This window comes from Thalassophryne amazonica, chromosome 20, assembly GCF_902500255.1.
Source record: "Thalassophryne amazonica chromosome 20, fThaAma1.1, whole genome shotgun sequence".
Classification (NCBI taxonomy): domain Eukaryota; kingdom Metazoa; phylum Chordata; class Actinopteri; order Batrachoidiformes; family Batrachoididae; genus Thalassophryne; species Thalassophryne amazonica.
Window position 1 is genome coordinate 42,675,959 of NC_047122.1, and position 15,633 is coordinate 42,691,591.

Here is a 15,633-nt window from a genome sequence, read left to right on the forward strand (position 1 = left end):
AAACTGGATAGTTGTTCGGCCATAACGAGAGCATCCACTGTTAGCTTGTCATAAGATAATCGTGAGAGTGTGAGTGTATGACACGTGGGAGAACGACAACTCAGGTATGCGGTGTTCTAATATTTTAATGTGTAATTAAAGTTGTAGTTTTACTGATTGTAATGTCTTTTTTGCTTTGTTATTTCAGTTTTAATTTGTACCGCTGCCTGCTGTCTGTGTTCTTTAAGTTTGGTGTTTTGGTTCGAGTTAGTCCGTTCAGGGTAGGATATCCGTTTCGCCATGACGTACTCAGTTTCTTTCTTTCTTTCTTTCTTTTTTTTTTTTTTTTTTTTTTTTTGGTCACTTCCCCATTCGTCTGGTACTATTCAGATTCTGACCATTTTCGATTTGCCTTCAGTGTTTTGGGGTTAAAGTGAATCTTAATACATATTACTGCGGGTTTACCAGCTCTTGCAGTGTTTTGCTGTGAATCAATGTTTTAAATCTGGTTAGCTCAAGGTGAAGTGGAACTTACTGTGGGCTTTTCTGTCTATGTGAAGAATAAATATTGTTAAACTTTATTCCATTTCTGGTCCATTCTATGAACTACATGTGGTAACTTTTTTTCTTTTTCACAGGAGCATTAAACTGACTTGTGCATGTCTTGACAAGTTCAACAGCAAAATCTTTGTTACCTTCGAGATTGCATCATCACGGGTAAGTTCTCTGAGGGTTTTTTTTTAAACTATCCATCGAGAAACAGTTAAAGTTAGCATTTTAACCAAGTGGAGAGCTTGTATTTCATGTGTCCATTTGACACGTGCAACTTTATTTGAAGAAGCGTCAGCGTTTTACGTGTTTGTTTTTTAAGAGCAGTGGTTAAATTGGATGATGGATTTTCGTATCAAGATGTATGTATGATGTATTTTCTCTATATGGCGTTTATTTTTTTTTTGAAATGGTAAATGGACTGCATTTATATAGCGCTTTTGACGCTCAAAGTGCTTTACAATTATGCCTCACATTCACCCCGATGCACCCAGGGTGCTGCCATACAAGGCGCTCACTACACACCGGGAGCAATAGGGGATTAAAGGTCTTGCCCTGAGTGATTTTCCAGTCAGGCGGGGATTTGAACCCATGATCTTCTGGACTCAAGCCCAACACCTTAACCACTAGACCATCACCTCCCCTTTTTTTTCCTCTTTCTTTTCTTGAGCGTACTAGAAAACACAACGCTGGTTTATTTGAAATTAAGTTTTTGATAAATGTGCTGGTAAAATATCCCCCCAAGCTCCTTTGGCATGCAATGAAACATGATTTGTGATTTAAATCTAGACTGTGTGTTTCTATGTGGATGATAAATTAATGAATAAATAAATGGTTGAATGAAAATTAATATAACAGGCAAATTTATATTGTACCCCCATTTTAGAAAAAGTCTGTTGCTGACTTTCAACATTTCAGTACATTTCTCAAATGAACATCCACTTTGATGATCTCCCATGTTATGTTATACAGGTGTTGCTACTTGGAGCGAGTTCTCCAGCAGGTACAAAGACGAATGTACTCTGTAGAAAACTGCGCTCAGTTCAACTTTGAACAGAATTACAAGACCAAATCGCTTTTTGTTTGTTTTGTTTTTTTGTTGTTGTTTTTCCATGTCAGTCGGTGTCTTGTGCACAATAAAATGCAGACTCAGTGTCAGGATCATACACAAAATGCAGCACACCATAAACACCACGCAGTTTGCATCCCTAAAAATATGAATCCATGGGAAAAAGTTAAAACATCAGTATTCAAAGACTTTTAATGTATCATACAACAACAAAAAAACTCCTGTATTTTGATAAGTCTCTAACATTGATTGAATCCAGTAATGTTTTAAAAGTAGTTTCTTTTATAGACAAATTTGATTTGTAAATGTTTGGTTGTCCTATATTTTCTCTTCTTTTATTCTTGTATTTGTATTTTCATGTATACAGCTATTTCAGGATTTTGTACAGGACCTGTTTTGTTTGGATTTGATTCATAAATAAATTATTGTTATTTTTAGAAAAGGTGATGCCGTTGTCTCCTTCAGGGAGGTGGTAGCGTCATGGTTTGCACGTGATTTAAGAGGTTTTAATTTGTCATCTGATGGTTAATTATCACATTATTCCCTTTGATCAGTTTGGGTGTAGTCAGTAGACGCGCCGGTGTCAGGTGGTGATTTTTAGGACTTTCTGTAATTTGTTATAAAATAATGCTAAATTTATGTGGAAATGATTGTTGAACAGAAGCTTCACAGATCTGTCGATGAGATAGATGATGACTGGAGTGAAGTTTTAAGCAGAAACGAGGTGATAATCGCTTAACGCCGTTGTCTCTGACTGACTTCAGCGTCAGAGAGGATGGCTGTCAATCAAACCTCGCTCTCCAGAGACGGCCAATCACAGCTGAGCCAGTGTCGACCTGGTTCCCTCCCCCATAGTGCCATAATCCCGCCCCCATAGTGCCATAAGTTTCAAGCGAGCAAGCGGGAATTCTCTGTGCGCGAGCAGAAATCAAGTTCGAGCGGGCAGTGGGAGCGTTGGTCCTCACACGCAGCACCTTTGTGCACAGTTAATATCTAAGCATGAACGCATTTTTTTACGCGAGTGGGGTTTTGTCATTGATCTGACGCCATAGAATTTGATCTAGTGGGAAAAGAAACTGTGCAAGAACTATACTGCAATGAATCAGTAAAGCTTGATTCATACGTCTACAACTCTGTAACCATGCAATGACGTGGACGTGGGCGTGACCCTTTCAAAGTTCTCCATTACGTTAGCGGGTATCATAATGCAATTTATCGCAGGAACAGCAGCCTGTTCTGGACCAGTTTCTCCCTCAACAAGTTCCACTTCTTGATAAAGTCATAACCTCCAATCCAGCGAGATACTGTACGTGAGCGTCTTTGTAGTTTTTCGACTCTGTGTTATGAACATAGGTCATACTTGCGGACTTTTCTGCCAACGTTCCTCTATTTGATCCACGGTCGAAATGTAATCGGAGTGTACACTGCTAAAACTTTTCAAAATATGACGGGAGAGGAATGAGTGAAACTGGAAATTTGACCAGTCAGAGCGCTTATAGCGTTGTCCGTCGTTGGGGCAGGTGCGCGTCAGCCTTCAGAGAGGGTTTGCAGCCATGCAGAGGACTATGATCTAAAGCTGTTGTCTTTGGTTCACCATAGTCAGGGATATATGTGAAACTTAACACCATATTACAGTCCAGATAGCAAGCAGCATTTTGTTAATGATCGCCGGCACCGCCCCGTGGTCCCAAATGACACATGCACAGTGAAGGCAGGCAGACCAGTTTTTAGGGGGGACTGTTTGGCCTGTGACACCAGATCTAGCTTGTAGGAGGAAAACATACAGGCCACATTTGAAAGTTGGTGCAAGTCATAAAGTTTCAAACTCATGTGTCATGCTGTGAATATCAGAATTTGGACAAAAAGACTCATTCAGCAAAATATGTAAAATTAAATTAAGTTTTAGGGGCAGATATATCACAGATATAAGAGATATATACTGTATTTACTCAAACGCTCTTTCTCTAATAAAAGCCCCCCCCCCTTTGATTTTTTTTCGTCACATTGCATGTCATGAAATTCTGAATTCCTGAGAGAACAGAGTAAAATGAAAATGAAATAGTCCTATCTCATTGCCACGAAATCTCATCAAGTGTGTTCTGGTTGCTTATGCAGCTGTAGTGCCTCATATTTCAGACCCTTCCCATGTGAACGTTTACTGCTTTGGCCAGGGTTGCAAGCTTATCGTTGTTTCTACACTTGGCTGATCTGGTGGAACCTTACGTGCCGTCCCAGGCTTTGCGATCACAGGATGCGGCACTTCTCTGTGTTCCCAGGGTGAAGAAGTAGTCAGGGAGTCAAAGAGCTTTTTCTCATCTTGCACCTACCCTGTGGAACGGTCTGCGACGGTGAGGCAGTCGGAGTCCGTGGACATTTTTATTCTCTTTCTTATGAATATTTTTTATCTGTTTTATTATTTTACTTCTGTTTTGAATTATGTATTTGATTTTTTTAATTCATTTTTAATTATTTATTTAATTTTTATGTTGAATTGTTCTGTGTGAGGCACTTTGAGATGACTTTTGTTGTGATTTGGCGCATTATAAGCTGATTAAATTGAAATTACACCACTCCCAGATGTGTTACCTATTGACTAGGAAAATGGTGCTTCCCCTTCTCTTCTGCTTCTTTCACAACTTTTAGCTTGAATACTGCTGAGTAAAAATGTTTGCATTGAGCCATTTTATGTAAGTATGTAGCAGCTACTGCATGCAGAAAAACATTTGTTTCAAGGTTGCGCTGCTTTTTGTGCATGCAGTATGCATGTACGAATGTACCGTAAGGCTGTACTGCCCACAGCATGCATGCTGTACACTGTACGGCTGTAAATAAACAATTGCCGATTGTCAGTAAACACCCCCTTCATGAAAATTTCACACCCCTATCTTCACAGGTTTGGTGTGACTCTTGAGGAGTTGTCTGAGAAGGTGACCTGTGACCCTCTGGGTCATTTCATATGGAATAACCCTGAATGTGATGTTGTTATTCCAGGTGATGGCAGAGGATAAACCGTGGGCCCTGATCTCTAAGATTGGCGATGAAGGCTACCATGAAGACTTTGTTGCCATTCTGAACAAACACTTCCAAATTGTCTGTCACGGAGAATTCCTGCAGAACCCTCTGCTTTACGGCCCAAAAATCCAGGTCATGTTCTCTTTTGACTGCAGACCTGCAGCTGAACCATCATTACTCAAATCTCTTCCCTCACTGAAGGCGATTTGCAGTGGAGGAGTGGGCTTTGACCACTTGGATGTGCCATTCATCAACAGTATGGGGGTCAAGGTGACCAACACACCTGGTGTGGTTAGTGATACCACGGCAGATATGGCCATGGCTCTGCTTCTGGCTTCAGCACGGAAAATTGTTGAGGGTGAGGCCACAGAACTGTCTCCACATGTATCCAAATCCATGTGTGTTATTGTAGCATGTAGAACTCAACAGTTAATTGGTTGATCTTTAATGAAAAGTCTATACTGGCTGGATTACGTTAGATATCTTGGGAAGATTCCTTCAGGGAAAATGAGGTTCCAGCAGAATTGTATAGCAGCACACAGGGTAAGAAGCACACAGAGTATCAAAAGTGAAAGTAAAAACAAACTGTTGCTCTCATTCCTGTCCTCTGTCTCCTGTTACTCCTCCCCCCAAGTGAGGAGCTGTACAGTCTGATGGCCTGAGGGACAAAGGAGTTTTTCAGTCTGTTGGTCCTGCACTTGGGAAGGAGCAGTCTGTGGCTGAAGAGGCTCCTCTTGTTGCTGATGACAGTGTGCAGATGGTGACTGGCATTGTTCATAATGTCCAGCAGTTTGTCCAGTGTTCTCTACTTTTCTGCCACCGTCACCAGAGAGTCCAGCTTCATGCCAACCACAGAGCCAGCCCACCTGATCAGTTTGTCAGACCTGGATGTGTCCTTCTTGGATGTGCTGCCCCATGCACACCACGGTGTAAAAGAGGATACTGGCTACTACAACCCCTGGCAAAAATTATGGAATCACCGGCCCCAGAGGATGTTCATTCAGTTGTTTAATTTTGTAGAAAAAAAAGCAGATCACAGACATGACACAAAACTAAAGTCATTTCAAATGGCAACTTTCTGGCTTTAAGAAACACTATAAGAAATCAGGAAAAAAAATTGTGGCAGTCAGTAACGGTTACTTTTTTAGACCAAGCAGAGGGAAAAAATATGGAATCACTCAATTCTGAGGAAAAAAAATTATGGAATCACCCTGTAAATTTTCATCCCCAAAACTAACACCTGCATCAGATCAGATCTGCTCGTTAGTCTGCATCTAAAAAGGAGTGATCACACCTTGGAGAGCTGTTGCACCAAGTAGACTGACATGAATCATGGCTCCAACACGAGAGATGTCAATTGAAACAAAGGAGAGGATTATCAAACTCTTAAAAGACGGTAAATCACGCAATGTTGCAAAAGATGTTGGTTGTTCACAGTCAGTTGTGTCTAAACTCTGGACCAAATACAAGCAACATGGGAAGGTTGTTAAAGGCAAGCATACTGGTAGACCAAGGAAGACATCAAAGCATCAAGACAGAAAACTTAAAGCAATATGTCTCAAAAATCGAAAATGCACAACAAAACAAAAGAGGAACGAATGGGAGGAAACTGGAGTCAATGTCTGTGACCGAACTGTAAGAAACCGCCTAAAGGAAATGGGATTTACATACAGAAAAGCTAAACGAAAGCCATCATTAACACCTAAACAGAAAAAAAACAAGGTTACAATGGGCTAAGGAAAAGCAATTGTGGACTGTGGATGACTGGATGAAAGTCATATTCAGTGATGAATCTCGAATCTGCATTGGGCAAGGTGATGATGCTGGAACTTTTGTTTGGTGCCGTTCCAATGAGATTTATAAAGATGACTGCCTGAAGAGAACATGTAAATTTCCACAGTCATTGATGATATGGGGCTGCATGTCAGGTAAAGGCACTGGGGAGATGGCTGTCATTACAGCATCAATAAATGCACAAGTTTACGTTGATATTTTGGACACTTTTCTTATCCCATCAATTGAAAGGATGTTTGGGGATGATGAAATCATTTTTCAAGATGATAATGCATCTTGCCATAGAGCAAAAACTGTGAAAACATTCCTTGCAAAAAGACACATAGGGTCAATGTCATGGCCTGCAAATAGTCCAGATCTTAATCCAATTGAAAATCTTTGGTGGAAGTTGAAGAAAATGGTCCATGACAAGGCTCCAACCTGCAAAGCTGATCTGGCAACAGCAATCAGACAAAGTTGGAGCCAGATTGATGAAGAGTACTGTTTGTCACTCATTAAGTCCATGCCTCAGAGACTGCAAGCTGTTATAAAAGCCAGAGGTGGTGCAACAAAATACTAGTGATGTGTTGGAGCATTCTTTTGTTTTTCATGATTCCATCATTTTATCCTCAGAATTGAGTGATTCCATATTTTTTTCCTCTGCTTGGTCTAAAAAAGTAACTGTTACTGACTGCCACAATTTTTTTTCCTGATTTCTTATAGTGTTTCTTAAAGCCAGAAAGTTGCCATTTGAAATGACTTTAGTTTTGTGTCATGTCTGTGATCTGCTTTTTTCTACAAAATTAAACAACTGAATGAACATCCTCTGAGGCCGGTGATTCCATAATTTTTGCCAGGGGTTGTATGTACTGGTAGAACATCCACAGGAGTTCCTGCAGATGTTAAACAACAGCAACCTCCTCCTCTGCTTGTTTTGGCACACTTGCAGCTTCTGCATTCAAAATCATTTGATCTTTTTCATTTTAAAGGTCACCAGATATCTTTGGATCCCAAGACCACTTATACACCACAAAGCCTGATGGGAGTTGAAGTCACAGGGGCCACTTTGGGAATCATTGGAATGGGAAAAATTGGGTTCAAAATAGCTCAACGAAGCAAAGGGTTTGACATGAAGATCCTGTATCACAACAGGAACAGAAGGTAAAGATGTTTTGCATTTAGTTTGTGTAGAAATATTATTTCTTTGCACTGAAATTAAGTTTCTGAACTTATTCATTGATGACATTAAAGCAAGGAATTAGTGACATGGTGTTTTATTTCACCTTCTCATCATTGTTTAGAAGCACTGAGGATGAGCAGGCGACGGGAGCGAGTTACTGTGACTGTCTGGATGACCTCCTGATGAGATCAGACTTTGTGATGGTGATTGTCAATCTGACTCCGGAGACCACAGGCCTTATCGGCCACAGAGAGTTGTCATTAATGAAGCCCACAGCTACACTGATCAACATCAGCAGAGGTTTGAATTGTTTCACACACTGAAAAATTACAGATCACTGGTAGTTTGTTCTTGCTGTCTGACCTGTTGATGTTTTTGTGTTTCAGGTCTTGTTGTGGATCAGGATGCCTTAGTCAAAGCTCTTCAGTCTGGAACGATTCGAGCGGCAGCGTTGGATGTGACTTATCCTGAACCTTTACCGAGGTCTATCAAACTATTGCCGCAATCTTTTTTTTTTTTTAATACCCGCTTACTCCAATTAAGGGTCATGGTGGTGGGGAGATGTGGGGCTAGATCCTATCCCATCAGTCATAGGGCGTGAGGCGGGGTACACCCTGGACAGGACACCAGTCTATTGCAGGGTCCAACACAGACGAACACATTCACACCATGCAGACTTAAGGTCGATTGAAAGTGTCCAGTTCACCTAACCTGCATATCTTTGGATGTAGGAGGAAGCTGGTGCAACCGGAGGGCTTTCTAGTCCAATATATCCAAACGCAGTACCTCAGTTAGTAGAAAGTATATGTTCTGTCATCATTTGGATGAATATCTCTGCAGATCATTTTCTAAAAGGTTGGGACAAAGCATGAACTGCTTTGTAATGTTGCCATTCCTTCTCACAACAAGGAAAAGAAATGTTGGCAGTGAGGACATCAAGCTATAAAGTGTTTTAGGTGTTAATTTGTCCCATTTTTCCTTGCAACACGTCTCAAAAAAGTCAATATTGCTTCTGGACAAGATGGACATAAGGCTACCTTGTCCACAGTCAAATTTTGAGGGCTATATGGCTTAACAGAGATTTTCCAAACTAATCCATTATTCATGTGGTTATATCAGCTATTAATGAATGACTGTTCTTGAGGCAATGTCACCTGAGGGATCAAAGATCATGGATGTTTAGCTTAAGTTTGCACCTTTGCCTTTTATGAACCAAAATTACTCCAGATTCCTAGAATCATTGGATGATACTATGTAGGGTAGAGGGGAAAATATGCAAATCTCTTCCAGAGTTTCTTTGTGGAACATTGTTTTTAAATCTTTCAATAATTTTGTCATGCATTTGTTGACAAACTGAGAGATCCTCTGCCAACTTTGCTCTTCAAATACTGCTGTTGTATCAAATCATGATTCCTTTCAGATGTTAACATCAACTGTTTGAAATAACATCATTAGTTGGGTTTTTTTTTTTTTTTTTTTTTTTTTTTTTTTTTAAACCTCATTACAAGTCCTAAATTACCCCATCCAAACTTTTTTGGAACTTGTCACAGGCCTGAAATTCAGGAATGGATGTATATTAACAAATTAAATGAAGTTCACCACACAAGTTGAAATATCTTGGATTCGTAGTCTGCAATGAAATAGAATTCAAAATAAATGTAAGGATCACTGCATTTTTTATTTGCATTTTCCATACCGTTCCAGCTTTTTCTAAATTATGTTACCACAGAATCCTTTGGCTTGTGCAATGCACTGAACTATACGTAGACTTTAATTAACCATTGGGAGTGAAGCAGGCAGACAAGACATTCAAAAAATGTTACTTGCTTTTCATTGTTATGCTGATGATACTCAGTTGTATATGCCGATAGCTGCTGGAAATCTTGTCCACATAAAATCTTTACAGGACTGTCTTGCAGCAGTGAGAAGTTGGATGTCTAGCAACTTTCTACTTTTGAACTCTGATAAGACTGAAATGATGGTTCTTGGCCCAGCAAGACATTGGCACCAATTTGATCAGCTGGCGCTTAGCCTAGGTTCATGTGTTATACATCATACTGACAAAGTGAGGAACCTTGGGGTAATCTTTGATCCTACGTTGTCCTTTGACCTCCACATTAGGGACATTACGAGGACTGCTTTCTTTCATCTGAGAAATATAGCAAAGATTCGCCCCATCCTGTCTATGGCTGATGCTGAGACTCTGATTCATGCATTTGTCTCTTCTAGATTGGATTATTGTAATGCTTTATTCTCTGGCCTGCCGCAGTCTAGCATTCGAGGACTTCAGTTGGTGCAGAATGCTGCTGCCAGAATTTTGACACAAAGTAGAAGGTTTGACCACATTACTCCCATTCTGGCATCCCTTCATTGGCTACCGGTTTCTGCCAGATTGGATTTTAAAGTTTTATTGTTGGTTTAGAAAATTGTTCATGGGCTGGCGCCTTCCTACTTGGTGGACTTGGTTAAGCCCGTTCACAGGGCGCAGGGCTTCTGTGTGTTCCGAGGATGAACAAAAAGTCTGTGGGGTATAGAGCCTTCTCCTACCGTGGTCCGGCTCTTTGGAATGATCTACCTGCTGTTATTCGGCAGTCTGACACGGTGGAGATTTTTAAATCAAGACTGAAGACCCACTTTTTTAGACTGTCTTTCATTAATTTTTTAATCTGTTTGTGTTTGCTTTGTAATTTCTTTTTATTCTACTGTGTTTTATCTTTTAACTGTGCTTTTCTTGCTTTTAATTTTGATTTTAGATTAATTTGTGTTGTGAATTATGTGAAGCGCCTTGGGGCAACTTTGTCGTGATTTGACGCTATATAAATTAATAAATTGAATTAAATTGAAAAAATAAAATGGTCCGTTTTAGGGAAGTCTATGAAATTGGATGGCAATACTTAAAAGTACAGGTATCCGCCCTTCCAAAAATCATGTCTGCTGTTACCACTGGTGCCATGCGTTGCCACGGAACTGCCCCAGGTCCTGGATGGCAACCACTCAGGCAGAAAAGGGGTGTTTGTGTTTTTAATATCAAGTGTCTGCACTGATGTTGAGCTATTGTATTTACAAAAATGTGTCTGCGCACACAGGTGTTAGCATGATGATAGTGTTCTGTACTCTACATACATAATAGTGAGATGATATAGTTGAAATGTACATGTACTTAAGAACTGTTTCTCTTGCAGGGATCATCCTCTGCTTGGCCTTCCAAACGTGCTGTTAAGCCCCCATGCTGGCGCCCGTACGTACAACACAATAAAAAAGATAATAGAGATGATGGTAGACAATGCCCTGGCTGTAGTAAACGGAAAACGCGTTCCCAACGAAATCACCCCCAAAGTGATGACATAAGGAGGAGTGCAGAAAGGTTGGATTTGCTGCTTCATTACAAATAGACTGGGTTAAAAAAAAGGTTCTTTGTACACTGTTGTTCACAATCACCATGAAATAATTGATGAATTCGTAATATTTTTAATATGAGTGATGTCAGTGTTGATATACGAGTGGTACTGTGAAATTTCATGAAGCCTTAACTGTTTTAATGATAATAGAAAACTTAAAATATGGGTAGAGTTTTATGATTAAACTGTACGCCATAACTCAAAATATGTTGGATGTATTTCTATGAAATTTCTGTCAAAACATGTTCCTTCTGTCAGGAAAGAATTGAATAAAATTTTGAGGAGTTCCAGATCCTTGATCTCGTTTCTGGTCCCAGTCATATGACATGAAAAAGATCTATTCAGATCCTACACAGAGAAATACAGCGAGTAAAATAGGTTTTGGTCATGTCACCATATTTCTCAGTAAATAAATTTCTCACCAGATGCCGGTAAAAAAACAGGTAATCTGCAAATCGGATGCAAAGAAACCAAAACAAACTAGAGTACTGCACTCAAAGAGCACAAACCTCCACCAACACTAGTTTCCAATTCTGCCAAGTTTTAGATAGGAAAAAATTTCAAGGTCGAAGTTCTGTTAGAAGTGGCTTTTCATAAGTGAAATTAGATGTGATCAAATGTCAGGAGGAGTATGTATTTAGTTCATGCGCTTGAATCAATTTTTTTTTTTTTCAGTTTTTGAATTCTTTTTCAGATAATTTTCACAGAACATTGGTTATCTTTGCTATGCACAATTTGTCGTTTCTGACTGATAAGTGGAAGATAGACAAACAGGCATAAAATTGTAACCTCCATCCAGTTTTGGTGGTGTAGGTAAATCCATAACAGAAAAATGAGTGATTGAGGCACTTTTGATTGAGATATAATGCAAAATGTTCACCAAATGTGCTTTTCAATATTAAATTCAAATGTCCACAAAATCAAAGCTCTCCATAAGTGCTCTTTGTCCAGACAATTCTTCTGATTATTTTTTTTCACTCCTCTGTCAGAAATTTTGTCAGGAGCACTTGACCGTGACCGGATTATGGCCCGAAGAGTGCTCTCTGGAGCATTCACAAGTTTTGAAATCCTTCGGTAACTAATGCCATCAGTATGTTTTGCAACAATAAGGTCACCAAGATCTTGAGATATACGTATTATAATCACACTTATTAAAATGTTGTCCCTCTTTCTGAATACTGTTGCATGTTGCTATTGACTTTAATGTAACTCCAACAAAAATAGCTCCCCCACCATCATTATGGACATATCTGAAAAGTCTGAAGAAATACATTGAACTCTATATGACTAACCATCTTATTGAGAACAAAAAACACCTCCAGTTTTACACAAATTTGGTCTTGTGGGGAAGGAAATGGTTCAAGGAAGCCTATACTGCAACAAATCATTGTTAACCCCAGCCATCAGTGTGGCTGCTTGCATGAATTATTGCCTTTAATCTCAAACCCAGTGGATTATCATTTACTTTCCATCCAGAATACTAACCTGTTTGTCTATACGGTTAAGTAGAGCATGCTGCAGAGTCTAACACACACCGCAGCTTCTTCAAGCAAGACAAATACAACTGGACAGCGGCTGCAACACAAATGGGTACATTGATGGACTTTTAAAAAGCTGAATTATTAATTGGAATAACTAGGGGTTAACTGGGGGACCTTGAGCTGTATTTAAGGGCCTACCTGTAGAGTGCCAACATATCTTTCAGAGCAGTTTCAAAGCAAGCATCTGGAGCAAAATTCAGGATCTCCACAAGTCTGGTTCTACCTTCGGAGCCATATCTATAAGATTAACGGTGATAGAATCTAATATAGTGAAGTCTATGAATCTTTGGACCATACAGACAAGAGATGCACCAAACGATCAGCCAGTGACTGGAATCGCCCAGTTTTTAGCTGGACCTGTCTTTACTGGTGACCAGCTGATCAGTCTCATATAACCAACACTGTGCTGATTAAATTTACACTCACATGCTGGACACAAGTTTGAATATAACTGCAGGCAATGATTGACAGGGTCCAAGCCCTGGTTCCACAATTCGACCCATGAATAACAAACACATCCATAAAAAGTTCCCCAGACATTTTGAGATTTGACAAAATGTCACAGTCTTGTAGGTCTTATATAGCCTACCTCTCTGTCCAGTGTAAACGGGGCATAAGTTTGATTTTTTGAAACTTTGAGATTTCTGAGCTCCAGACACTTTTAGCTGAGAAAAACAATTAGTGGGAATAATAATAATAATATTTACAATAACAATAGGGGTCTTCACCCCTTTGGGTCACCCACAAACAAGCAAGGTTTCTGGCTCTCACAGACCTGTAACTTCTTTAAGAAGCTCTTCTGTCCTCCACCTGTTACCTGTATTAATGGCATCTGTTGGAACTCATTATCTGTATAAAAGACACCTGTCCACAGCCTCAAACAGACTCCAAACTCAGCCATGGCTAAGACCAAAGAGCTGTCGAAGGACACCAGGAAGAAAATTGTAGATGTGCACCAGGCTGGGAAGAGTGAATCAACTGTGGGAGCAATTGTAAGAAAATGGAAGACATACAAGACCATTGATAATCTCCCGCAATCTGGGGCTCCACGCAAGATGTCATCCCATGGGGTCAAAATGATCACGAGAACGTTGAACAAAATCCCAGAACTACACGGAGGGACCTGATGAATGACCTGCAGAGAGCTGGGACAAATTAACAAAGGCTACACACTACGCAGAGAGGGACTCAAATCCTGCAGTGCCAGGCGTGTCCTCCTGCTTAAGCCAGTACGTGTCCAAGCCCGTCTGAAGTTTGCCAGAGAGCATATGGATGATCCAGAAGAGGATTGGGAGAATATCATGTGGTCAGATGTAACCAAAATAGAACATTTTGGTAAAAAACTCAACTCGTTGTGTTTGGAGGAAGAAGAATGCTGAGTTGCATTCCAAGAACACCATATCTGCTATGAAGCATGGGGGTGGAAACATGCTTTGGGGCTGTTTTTCTGCAAAAGGGACAGAACGACTGATCTGTGTTAAGCGAAGAATGAACGTGGCCATGTATCGTGAGATTTTAAGCCAAAACCTCCTTCCATCAGTGAGAGCACTGAAGATGCAACGTGGCTGGGTCTTCCAGCATGACAATGATCCCAAACACACCGCTCAGGCAACAAAGGAGTGGCTCCGTAAAAAGCATTTCATGGTCCTGGAGTGGCCGAGCCAGTCTCCAGACCTCAACCCCATAGAAAATTTGTTGAGGGAGTTGAAAATCCATGTTGTCCACCGACAGCCCCAAAACATCACTGCTCTAGAGGAGATCTGCATGGAGGAATGGGCCAAAATACCAGCTACAGTGTGTGTAAACCTGGTGAAGACTTACAGGAAACATTTGACCTCTGTCATTGCCAACAAAGATTATGTTACAAAGTATTCAGTTGAACTTTTATTATTGACCAAATACTTATTTTCCACCATAATTTACAAATAAATTCTTTAAAAATCCTACAATGTGATGTCTCTCATAGTTGAAGTGTACCTATGTTGAAAATTACAGACCTCTCTCATCTTTCTTAGTAGGAGAACTTGCACAATCAGGACTGACTAAATACTTTTTTGCCCCTCTGTAAGCAGGACAGACAGGTAAGTTTCTGTTACCCTGCAAATTGCACAATTTGAAGCAGCGAAAATACACTAAATGGAAACAAGTGTGCACATACAGTTGTGCTCAAACGTTTACATACCCTGACAGAATTTTTGTGTTTTTTTTGTTTGTTTGTTTTTGTTGTTTTTTTTTTTTGCCCATTTTTCAGAGAATATGAATAACACAAAACCTTTTTTTCACTCATGGTTAGTGGTTGGGTGAAGCCATTTATTGTCAAATTGTGTTTACTCTTTTTAAATCACAATGACAAACTACCCAAATGACATCCTAACAGCTCTCCATGCCTCCAGATGGCTTACAGCATAGCAACATTTTTTTTTTTTGGTGTTAGAAGAATTAGCACAGTCAATTAGCTCCTTCAAATCATCATCCGTCAGCAAAATAAACTCTGCCACGTTTATAGCTAAAGGCCACCCCGACTGGTGGACAGTGGTAGCAGCGTGCAATGGTACAAAACATATAGAACCAAATTTGCACAGTAAATGGAAACAAATTGCACGCTAAATGCAACGCAACACAAATGGGACAAATAATCCATGTTACGTGACATACAAAACACCAATGAAATGCCAAGGATCCACTCAGCCGTTATATAACAAGCGATAAGGTGTTTCATGCATTATTTTTGTTCCATTTTTCTTGCCAACATGTTGTATGGGCCGCTGAAGAGGAGGTACTGCTGGCCCACCACCACCAGAGGGCGCCCTGCCTGAAGTGCGGGCTTCAGGCACGAGAGGGCGCTGTCGCCTCACGGGAACATCCGGGAGAGACAGCTGTCACTCATCAACTCATGACAGCTGTCACTCATCTCCACTTCATCAACCGCTCCATAAAAGCCGGACGACATCTCCACCCCGCTGCCGAGATATCACCTACCATTTGAGGTAATACTCTCAGCCTGAGATTGTGCCGTATTGCACGTAATCGTTTGCTTAATCTTTTCAGAAGGACCTGTTTGCTTGTGTCAGCGGGAGGCTGATTCAGCCGTTGACGGCAGGGTGCGGGATCACACCCTTCACGACTCGTAAG

At 40.4% G+C, this 15,633-nt stretch overlaps 1 protein-coding gene across 3 annotated transcripts; it reads left to right on the plus strand.

Annotated features, from left to right (window-relative positions):
* The first annotated feature begins 39 nt into the window (after window positions 1-39).
* LOC117501415 (probable 2-ketogluconate reductase) lies at window positions 40-11,252 on the plus strand. 3 transcript variants are annotated; one of them, XM_034160297.1, is made up of 8 exons: window positions 54-104; window positions 188-260; window positions 618-696; window positions 4,589-4,967; window positions 7,372-7,543; window positions 7,684-7,862; window positions 7,949-8,045; window positions 10,745-11,252. In XM_034160297.1, the coding sequence occupies exons 4-8, from the start codon at window positions 4,592-4,594 to the stop codon at window positions 10,908-10,910; spliced, it is 990 nt and encodes a 329-aa protein (XP_034016188.1). In that variant the 5' UTR covers window positions 54-104; window positions 188-260; window positions 618-696; window positions 4,589-4,591; the 3' UTR covers window positions 10,911-11,252. The 3 variants fall into 3 exon arrangements, with proteins under 3 accessions (XP_034016187.1, XP_034016188.1, XP_034016186.1); XM_034160296.1 differs by lacking the exon at window positions 188-260 and having other exon boundaries at window positions 40-104; XM_034160295.1 differs by lacking the exons at window positions 54-104; window positions 188-260 and adding an exon at window positions 349-498.
* Window positions 11,253-15,633: the final 4,381 nt, after the last annotated feature.

Excerpts from the sequence above, each read along its gene's own strand:
- LOC117501415 (XM_034160296.1), top strand. The coding sequence starts at position 4,592 with ATGGCAGAGGATAAACCGTGGGCCCTGATCTCTAAGATTGGCGATGAA. Across the intron at positions 4,968-7,371 it reads AGCACGGAAAATTGTTGAGG|GTCACCAGATATCTTTGGAT; the intron begins GTGAGGCCACAG and ends TTCATTTTAAAG. Across the intron at positions 7,863-7,948 it reads ACTGATCAACATCAGCAGAG|GTCTTGTTGTGGATCAGGAT; the intron begins GTTTGAATTGTT and ends TTTGTGTTTCAG.